Source organism: Sphaeramia orbicularis, chromosome 8, assembly GCF_902148855.1.
Source record: "Sphaeramia orbicularis chromosome 8, fSphaOr1.1, whole genome shotgun sequence".
NCBI classification, from domain to species: Eukaryota; Metazoa; Chordata; class Actinopteri; order Kurtiformes; family Apogonidae; genus Sphaeramia; species Sphaeramia orbicularis.
In genome coordinates, this window is record NC_043964.1 from 44,780,003 (window position 1) to 44,791,251 (window position 11,249).

At 37.3% G+C, this 11,249-nt stretch overlaps 1 protein-coding gene across 1 annotated transcript in view; it reads left to right on the forward strand.

Annotated features, from left to right (window-relative positions):
* farsa (phenylalanyl-tRNA synthetase subunit alpha) overlaps positions 1 to 9,420 on the forward strand; it is a 30,124-nt gene extending 20,704 nt beyond the window's left edge. Inside the window, exons 11-13 of the mRNA XM_030140239.1 lie at positions 563 to 640; positions 8,335 to 8,449; positions 9,170 to 9,420. Of these exons, the coding sequence (XP_029996099.1) occupies positions 563 to 640; positions 8,335 to 8,449; positions 9,170 to 9,275 (299 nt within the window). The 3' untranslated portion in view covers positions 9,276 to 9,420. The remainder of the gene's footprint in view (positions 1 to 562; positions 641 to 8,334; positions 8,450 to 9,169) is intronic.
* Positions 9,421 to 11,249: the final 1,829 nt, after the last annotated feature.

The window sequence follows — 11,249 nt, forward strand, 5'->3', positions numbered from 1 at the left end:
TTATGAATTCAACATAACGAGTGCATTGTGCTCTAGTGCTTTTGTTGTTGTAGTTGTTGTTTGTAGTTAAAAATGGCTGACAATTTATCATGACCTGTGACGTTTTGGGCCAAGGCCCTTCATCAGACCTGCCACTTGGGTAAAACAGTTTTGGATGTATTAATTCATCTGCTACAGCTTTTTCTGACATTTTTTTGCAAATTGTGTATGACATAAATATATAAATGTGCAAAACCATCAGCTAACAGCAGCAGAACCTTAATCAAAGCATTGTTTATCATTTGCAATAAATTCCTTGTCGCTCTTTTCCATATTGAAAAGTTCAAAGGTTATTTTCATCTTGGCAGCTCGTGTATCCAAATTTTGTCTCAGTTCTCCAGTGGAAAATACGACATGAGGGGGCATTCATTTGCAATTTTTGAGTTTGTAACTACTAATTACCATAATTCCCGTAGCATGTGAAAGCAGGGTAAGAGTCTGGAGAAAAAAAGGAAAGTTGGAAACAGTAGACTGAGTCAGTCCACCACTAATTCAGTCTCTTTGTTTTTGTTTTTTTTTGTAGGAATTACCAAACTCCGATTCAAGCCTGCTTACAATCCATACACAGAGCCCAGTATGGAGGTGTTCAGCTACCATGAAGGTGTAGTACAACTCCAATCATACATTCTTTGAACCATGTTATTATTGTTACAAACCACACCTGCAGTGAAAAAATGTTTAATTCCATGAACAGAAGTTCCTAAAGTCTGACTCACCAGCTGCATTAGCTGTAGTACACAACCATCGTACAAAGCCCAACATAACACACATTGGAGTTTTCTATTAACCAAAATACTATGTTAGTGGAGCAGATGGACCACCAGAAGACTTATTAGAGGATCTAAATAAAATTAATACCAGGGAAAAAAAACTCTGAGAAAAAAAATGTACTCATATTTAAGAGAAGTTTGCTGTTAACCCCTTAACACTTGAATTTATATAAAAGTATTCTAAAAAAAAAATTGTTTGTTTTTGCATTCAAGCAGATGCTAAATTAAGTGGAGATTGTTAATTTGACTATAGCACATAAAATAGATAGAAATTTGGGTATGACAGGCATAATGGCATAATGGTCAGTAATAATGAAAAAGTAATACAACTGATTTTCCATCTCAGGAGGTGGAAATGGTTTTATTGATGCACAAAATTATTTTCAGTGTCCTGACTAGGTATGAATTGAGTACACCCGAACTGGCATCAGGGGGAAAACAGATGCTATCTGGGCTGATTTTGTAAGGAAACAGTTGGACGCAAATTTGCAACTAGTGACGTCAAGGTGTCTATGGGGAGCAATGGCTTTTTAGGCTCAGCACCCAGGGGCCATCTATGGTACTGAGCATCATGATATTTTCACTCTGCATTTATTTTATTTAACCGAGGTCTAGATCTGGACATGAATGTAAATTCTAACTTGACATCTTGCTTTGGTTCTCTCAACCCAAACTTTTCCATTGGCAGAAACTTAGATGGTTGTCTTTCCATTATATGACACTGTAACCTGTTATGAGCCTTAACCTCCTCAGACCCAGGACAGTAAAAGTTTTGGCTTTTTTTTACATTAAATAATTGCATTGTTTGGACCAACATGATGCAACAGTTTTTTTCAGATGTTTGAATTTTTTTTTTTTTTTTTTTTTTTTTTTTTTTTTTTAATGAAATGGCCTTTGCAGTGCACTGTGGGTTTTTTTTTTTTTTTTTTTTTTTTTAAGTAAAGCTGTGAAGCTACAAAAGCATTTTGCATTCACATGGAAAAATAAAAATTTGCTCTGTTTTTCTGAATTAAGCCTTTTTTTCATAAACCATTTTTCGTAATTATGAGATAATTATCTCGTTAATTCAGAAAAATAGAGCCAATTTTAAATTTTCCATGTGAATGCAATATGCTTCTGTAGTGAAGCTCTTGTCTACTACAGAGGACAAAAATGCATTAGTGGGTCTCAGGTGGTTAAGGTATTCTGTGTATTGACTTGATTTTTATTTTAATTTAGTTTATTTTGCATGCTCTTAGTTTTTTGCACTGATATTTAATGTTGGCTATTTAGACTTTTTATTTAGTGTTTTACCTTACCACTGTGGACCTTGAAGAAACATGGTTTCACTCCTCTGCATGTGTTGTACATATGGTTTGATTAACAATCAAGCAGACTTTGAAACACTTCAAGATCATAAATGGTAGCACTGCAGTTGGTGTTCCTGAATATTTCAAAAAAGCAGTTGTGGAACCAATACTTAAAAAGAAAAATCTAGACTCTTCAGTTTTAAGCAATTGTAGACCTATCTCGCAGCTTCCTTTTCATGTCCAAAATTTTAGAGAAAGTCGTATTTGTTCAGTTGCAATTTTTTTTAATCGGACCCTTGATGCCTCTCCTCTGGATCTGGGTCCCTTGCAACCATTTGCTAAACCGGCTGTTAACAATCTTGTTTTTAAAATAGATGCTGATTTTAAACTCATTTAAAAAAAAATAAATTCTGTAGTTAAGTCCAGTTTTTATCATTTATGGCTCTTATCTAAAATAAACTGGTCCTATCTTTTAAAAGTTTTGAGTCTGTGATTCATGCTTTTATTACTAATTGGCTAGACTACTGTAATGCGCTGTATGTTGGTGTCAACCACAGCCCCCTTGCACGCTTACAGTTAGTCCAAAATGCAGCTGTTCGACTTCTAACCGGTGCACGTAACCATGAGCACATCACACATCCTAGCTTCTCTTCAATGGCTTCTAGTTGATTTCATGATAAATTTTAAAATTTTACTCTTTGTTTTTAAATCTCTTAATGGATTGGCACTTCAGTGCGTCTCTGACCTCTTAGAGTGGTATACTCCCTCAAGGGCACTGAGGTCCGCAGATCAGCTTCACGTTGTCGTGCCGAAAACAAGGCTAAAAGCTGGCACCTAAAATTTGGAATGAGTTACTCACTCATGTCAAAATGGTTTCTTCTCTGGAAACTTTTAAATCTTGGCCTAAAGGTCACTTCTATTCCTTGGCTTTTAACCCAGCATGAGAATTGTGTGGTCTTGGTTCTGTCGTCTTGTGTCTTTTTGTTTTATATGTCTTTTGCATTGGACAGCATTTTGGCAACCTTGTGTTTTTTTAAATGTGCTATATAAATAAAGTGGATTGGATTGGACTTGCATCTGGCTATCATGACAGCATCATTTAGATTAGATGAGACTTTATTGATACCACAGTGGGAAAATTCAATTTGTCAAGGCAGCAGCAGAATAAAGTGCAAGAAAAAAATATGCATGCATAAAAACAGTGCAAAAGACAAACAATATAAAACAATAATAGTTGGAAGTAAGAAAACTCTATTGTCTATATACATATTTACATAACAGTGGATGGATGAGACATGAACATAACAGAGCTACACTGAAGTGTTAACTAATGCCGCGTTTCCACTATGTGGTACCAGCTCACCTCGGCTTGACTCAGCCTTTTTGCGTTTCCATTATGTAAAAGAACCTGGAATCTGGTACCCGGTACTACTTTATTAGTACTTGCTTGGCCGAGGTTCCAAAATGGGTGAAGAGATACTAAAATGTGGCGTGTAAACACTGCAGACTACTGATTGGTCAGAGAGTTGTCACTGTGTCATCAATGCGCAATGGGCCATTTAAAAAAAAAAAACAATTTAGAAGTTTACAGTAAATGTATCTGTAGGCTAATCCATGATGACACTGACACTTTTGTCGGTCGAGGAGGCTCAGACGTTTCTGTCCTTGGTGGCCGATGACAAGATTCAGCATGAGCTTGATGGGGTAACACACAAAGAGCAAGTTTATCAGCAACTCTGAGCAGACGTCATGGAAGTTGTGGGCAGTGTGGCTATGATGTCCAGGTACTCTAAAGTCGGTAGTATCCTGTTATGGAAACAGTTTCCAGGAATAGTACCTGGTACCTGAGTCGAGCTGGTACCATGCATAGGAAACGTGGCATAACAGTTTAAATTAAATGGCTTATCATCATCATCATGATCATGATGATGGGTGGAAGGTCTGTTGTGAGCCTGTCGAAGTAGGCTCCAGGGGCTTCACAGGGCGATCATTAGACCGGGTCCTGGGACTCTTAGGAATCTGTGGGCAGCAGAGACAATGAGCCACCAAGAACATCTTGGAAGCTGCTGAAAAGGCTTCTGGGTGGTTCTGGATTAAGAGGGGTGGCGCAGTGAGGTACCTGGACACTGGTTGGGGACTGATCACCCTCAGCTGGGTTGCCTGGAAGAGGGTGTCTGAAGATAGGACCCCAAACACCCGATAGCACCAGGTACTTCCCTGACAATGTGTCCAGGTTGCAATTTGAGGTGTATAATATGACATTATTATAATTATTATTATCACCACTTAATTATAATTGTCATTGGTAGTTCAGCTATTATTAAACCATATACATATATACAGGGTGGGGAAGCAAAATTTACAATGAACATTTAGATGTTTTTTCTCAGCAGGCACTACGTCAATTGTTTTGAATCCAAACATATATTGATGTCATAATCATACCTAACACTATTATCCATACCTTTTCAGAAACTTTTGCCCATATGAGTAATCAGGAAAGCAAACGTCAAAGAGTGTGTGATTTGCTGAATGCACTCGTCACACCAAAGGAGATTTCAAAAATAGTTGGAGTGTCCATAAAGACTGTTTATAATGTAAAGAAGAGAATGACTATGAGCAAAACTCTTACGAGAAAGTCTGGAAGATACTATTAAAGAAGACTGGGAGAAGTTGTCACCCGAAAATTTGAGGAACACTTGCGCAAGTTTCAGGAAGCGTGTGAAGGCAGTTATTGAGAAAGAAGGAGGACACATAGAATAAAAACATTTTCTATTATGTAAATTTTCTTGTGGCAAATAAATTCTCATGACTTTCAATAAACTAATTGGTCATACACTGTCTTTCAATCCCTGCCTCAAAATATTGTACATTTTGCTTCCCCACGCTGTGTGTGTATATATATATATATATATATATATATATATATATATATATATATATATATATATATATATATATATATATATACATACACACACACACACACACACACACACACACTACCGGTCAAAAGTTTTAGAACACCCCAATTTTTCTAGAATTTCATTGAAAATGATGCAGTTTAATGTCTCGGTGTACTCTGAAATTAAAGCATAGAACAAATAAACAATTGAAGTTAAAAAAAAAAAACATGGAATCAATTTAGAAACCAAAACATATTCTAAACTTTTGACTCATCAAAGTAGCCACCTTTGGCAGATATAACAGTTGAACACACTCGTGGCATTCTTTCTATAATGGAAGTCAAATATTCTTCAGAAAGTTCTTCCAAACTCTGTTGCAGAAGTTCCCATAAATGTGTAGCACTCGCACGTTGCTTTGCTTTCACTCTTCTGTCCAGTTCATCCCAAACCAGTTCGAGGGGGTTTAAGTCTGTAGACTGCACTGGCCACTCCATGTTTTCAAGCGTACCATCTTGTTCTTTTTTCTTAAGGTAGTCCTCACATAGCTTGGACTTCTGTTTTGGGTCATTATCTTGCTGTAGGATGAACCCCTGACCAACTAAGCGCATCCCAGAGAGTACTGCACGGCGCTGCAGAATGGTGTAGTAGCCGTTTTGGTTCAGGGTGCCTTTCACTCTGTACAAGTCACCGACCCTGGATCCAGCAAAACAGCCCCAGACCATCACACTTCCTCCTCCATGTTTGACAGTTGATGTCACACACTGAGGAACCATCCTTTCACCTACTCGATGGCGTACATAAGTCCTGTGAGATGAACCGAAGATTTCAAATTTGGATTCAACAGTCCATAACACCTTCTTCCAGTCTTCAGTAGTACACTGGTGGTGTTTCATGGCCCAGGCAAGCCTCTTTTTCTTATTCTGAAGTCTCAGCAATGGCTTTTTTGCTGCAACTCAACCCATCAAACCTGCAACTGGAAGTCTTCTCTTCACAGTTGAAACTGAGACTTGCTTACTACGACCACTATTGAGCTGTGCTTGAAGCTGTTGTCCTGTGAGTCGCCTATCTGCTATAGCTGTTGACTCTCAGAAACTTGTCTTCTGATTCTGTTGTGGCTTCGGGTCTGCCAGACCTCTTCCTGTCACCATTTCCCCCAGTTTCTTTGTGCCTTTTGATGGTGAAGGAAACTGGACTTACTGACACTTTGACTTTCTTGGCAGTTTCTCTGTAGGAAAGACCTACATTTTTAAGTATTATGATGGTCTGTCTCTCTTCTATCGTTAATTGCCTTTTCCTCTTTTCCATTTTTATAGTAACACACTACTTTCTGCAGTACAATACTGTTTAAATCATGCTCACAACGGTGTGGTACCAAAGTGTGTTCCAACCAGTGGCGATTTCTCATAGACTGCAAGGGAAGCCCAGCTTCCCCTAAAATTACGAAAATTAAATGGTTAAATATGTTTGGTTGTGTTGACATTTTATTGACTACAAATGCGTTAGAACACGTTCATCTCAAAGATGAGTTCGTTCAGAATCAGCTTTATCACAAACCAACGGATGCAATGTTGTTCACTTCTCATCCATTCCCGTTGCGCTGTTTTCTCATACATCTCTGCTCAGTGCATTTGCCCGTGGACTGCAGGTGTCTATGGGCTTCAATGGGACTGAGTGCAACAGTTTTTTTCATTGCGTCAAAACTGGACGGTAATTGGATAAATGCCATGATGTTGTCCCGCCCCCGGACGCCGGGCGTGTCTGGGGGTGAATGGAGCTGTGGGCGGAGCTCGGCCGGGCTGGACGCCAGAATCCCACGTGCTGATTGGAGGATTGGTCGAAAGGCTGAATCTCGTTTGATTGACAGCTAGTTTCAGATCTGCTCCTTCACTGACACAGTTCAGTTTAATACCGCCGCGCATTCTGCTGTGAAATCAAGAGAGAAACCACTTCGAAATTACTCGTTCATTTCTTGAACTGTAAATAAAGCCCACTCATTGTACTTCCTTGTTTCAATTTAACATAATCTCAGTGTTTTCTTGTTTCAGTTACATAATTTAATCATTTCTTGTTCGAGTTTAATATCATTTTGTAGATAGTTAAATCAATCAAACTGTCGGCTAGGTCGGAGTGAAAGGAGCATCTCTTGTTTAAAAAGGCTGAAGTCTTACACCCACAACACACTGGGCCAAGGCAATGTAAGCAGCCTGGGGAAGCAAAATTTACAATGAATATTTAATTGTTTTTTCTCAGCAGGCACTACGTCAATTGTTTTGAAACCAAACATATATTGATGTCATAATCATACCTAACACTATTATCCATACCTTTGCAGAAACTTTTGCCCATATGAGTAATCGGGAAAGCAAACGTCAAAGAGTGTGTGATTTGCTGAATGCACTCGTCACACCAAAGGAGATTTCAAAAATAGTTGGAGTGTCCATAAAGACTGTTTATAATGTAAAGAAGAGAATGACTATGAGCAAAACTATTACGAGAAAGTCTGGAAGATACTATTAAGGAAGAATGGGAGAAGTTGTCACCAGAATATTTGAGGAACACTTGTGCAAGTTTCAGGAAGCGTGTGAAGGCAGTTATTGAGAAAGAAGGAGGACACAGAATAAAAACATTTTCTATCATGTAAATTTTCTTGTGGCAAATAAATTCTCATGATTTTCAATAAACTAATTGGTCATACACTGTCTTTCAATCCCTGCCTCAAAATATTGTAAATTTTGCTTCCCCACCCTGTGTGTGTGTGTGTATATATATATATATATATAAATTACTTTTTTATTATTATTACAATTTTATTACTTATTTCCAGTAGTACTTTTTAATGTTTAATTACACTTTTTTTTTTTACTACTTTTTGGAGTTATTGATTTTACTATTTTGTTTCCTTTTCGTCTTGTAACATTTCTTATGTGTACATACGTTGTTGTGGTGCTATTGGAACATACATTACCTGAGAGCTCTGCCCAAGAGACCAGTAAGGTTCAATCTAATCTCATCTAAACATCAAAACTTTTAAGCTTTCAACTTGTCATTTATAGAATTTCTACGAAAATCCTAGTGTGATCTGATTTATGTAGTGAAAAACAAGTGTGCAACACAATTAAGCAATGAGTAGATGAGGTTGTGTGTTTGGTGTGAGATGTTTAATATCTGCCACCTTTTTAATACATTTAAAAAAAACCTCAAAAACCCCAACCAACCGCCCAGGATTTTCTGGACTGTAAAAGTCAACATGCTAACGTACCTCTGAGTTTTAAGTTTTGTTTTTTTATGAAGCTGGAACATTATATATATATTTTCTTTGTGCACACACAGGACTAAAAAAGTGGGTGGAAGTGGGGAACTCGGGCATCTTCAGACCAGAGATGCTGCTACCTATGGGTCTGCCTGAGGGTGTGTCGGTCATTGCCTGGGGACTGTCTCTGGAAAGGTGAATGGACGATTGACACTGACAGACGCAGAATGTAAAAATGTGCAGTGTGTGCTCTGCAGCAGCAATAATGTTTGAACAAAACTGACCCGCATTTCATTACCATTTCCTCATAAGCTTTGATGCAACATGTGTTTTAAAAACAGGAGCATTTCTGTGGAAACTATAGCTCGTATGTGATCATAATCCCTTAGATTTTTCATTTAGGGATTAAAGGTGTGTGATTCAGTCTGTCTATAGACGTCATCAGTCCTGTAGCTGGGTAGGCACTGAGCTCACATCTGGGCCACATTTTACTTATGTAGGTAGATGAGTATTTCAATTTACTATTATTCTACCCCTCAGCTACTTGTCAAGCACGTTCCATGTTCTTCTTTTTTCTGCCTTTAATTCCACAGAATTCTTCCTGTTAGATTCTCATTTTTCTAAATTAAACCTTCAATATGGAACATTTGGTGATGTTTATTTTCTTTTCATCACATTTCTAAATGTACAGAATAATTTAGGTTAAATCTTGTCACATGAGTTTTGACTTGTGTTGTCATGGCTAATAACTACATAGTGTCTGAGCTGGGAAAGGCTCTATAATCCACACCATGTAATCCTCTGCCTTCCACCAAGCCTCTTGTTTTTGCCATGACCTGTCACACACTATATCGACTTTGTTATGGCTGTGTGAACAGCTGCTCATCCAATCTTCTCCTCTTCTCTTTTTCACAGGCCCACCATGATTAAATATGGCATCAATAACATCAGAGAACTGGTTGGACACAAAGTGAACCTACAGATGGTCTACGATAGCCCCATATGTCGACTGGACTCCTGAGTTTCACCAACGATTGTCATTAATACTTTGGCAGGACTTTAAGCATGCAACACGGCTTCATTGTGTTACACGCTGTGATAAGGACAGTAGCGTCTAATTCTGTTTCTAATACTTTATCAGGGAGTTATAACCAAAAGGAGCTTTTTTTCTGCCTTTTTTTTTCTGTTTGTTTTTTTTGTTTTTTGTTTTTTTTTTTTCACAAATTGATGGCCCAGTTACTACATGAAATGACCTACTTGTACAGCAAAAATACTTTGGAATAACAAAAGTAAAATAAAATAATTTTTCCAAATACAAATACTGTCTGACTTTGTTTTTGCATCAGAAATATTTGCACCAAACAAAAATTGTTTTCTCAATTATTGGAATTTGCATTTACATTAGTAGGAAATAATTTAACATTTTGGACAGTATATATATTTTATTTCTTGTCAGGAGTTCACTTTAGGCCATGTGGTAAATACAAGGATATACAGTCGTGGAAAAAATGATTAGACCATCAAAAGTTATCAAAAACAATGGTTATGCAATCAAGTACTAACTCCTGTGTGTATCTTGTGCCTAAAACAGAGAAAAGAAAACATGGAATACCTAAAAGCACTTTTTGGCAGTATAATGCCATAGATATTGATGTAAGAACTTAAGTGATTTTGGTTATCAAGAAAACATGGAAAATGGCTATATATCCGCTCTTAAACTATTATGAGCTATTTTTGTTGTGACCATTATATTTGTTCAAACAAATGTGCCTTTAGTTGTACCAGGCATTAAAATGAACAAGAAACTGAAGAAAACAAGGGGTGGTCAAATAATTTTTTCTGCGACTGTAGCTAGCGGTCAACCTAAACAGGAAAATAAAAGTGTATTTCCTTCCCAGAGTGGTAATTTTCCACCCTGTATGCAGTTATGGTTCTGAACTCTGGAGCCTACTGCATACTTGCCAGAATAGAGAAATTTGTTCGACTTCTGCAAGTGGCAAGAACAAAGTTCATTCAGGCAAGGACATTTCATATCATTTTCACGAGAAACTCGAATGCCAATTAGAACTCGAAGGGGGTCCTCAGCTTTTCCACATTTACCACACCCATTTCAAATACCTGACCGATTTTTTTCTTGCTGAGTGAGACTTGATGAAACCAGAGGGTCATTATTTGTGATTAATTATTTATGGTCAAAACATGAATATTTAAGAAACCTTGCAGTTTTTAGAAACAACAAAGATACATAATTTCAATGCTGAGTAAAATTAAGAGAAAATAAGCTGAGGCATTTTGTAATAATAGATGACAATGGAAACAAAATTAACCCTTAAGATATAATAAAGAGATTTATTCCAATACAAAGTTATAACATTTGTTATAATGATTAAGGTTTAAGCCTCCTGTTATCTATGAAAAACAAATTTCACTGTGTCCCAAAACTTTTGTCATTTCAGTGTATTTATTCTTCATCCGGTGTGTTATTTTGCAGTGGAGCTACAAGTTGTTACTGTAAATCAAATGCACAGAGTACTCCTTATGTCCAAATGGAAACATCCCATGACCTTTTATTCCATTGCTTCAAAGTTCACAGAAAGTTTAAAGCCCTAATTAATTATCCTTCTAGATGATTAAGCTCTCACTGGCAGTGCTGACTGTATGTGACTGAATTGAAGTAAACTAAAATGTTTCCTCAGTCAGTATGTCTCTTTTCACTTTTCAATTTCTGCATTTAAAATATGCCTGAGTTCTTGTGGGAGCTGAATATTTTCCACTGAATGTAGATCTGAACTGGTTCAAATGAATTTGCAAAGGAGCCAAATCACATCTGCAAATTAAGCTACCATCCAAATATTCTGCACCCATTATGATGTAAAAGACATCCAATAATAGATGCTGCCTCAAAGAGGTATTAAATGAATTCAAATTAGCTCACTTTCCCAACATGCTATACATTGCTGTGTTGAGAAGCTCAGCCTCTAGACGGGGAATCCCT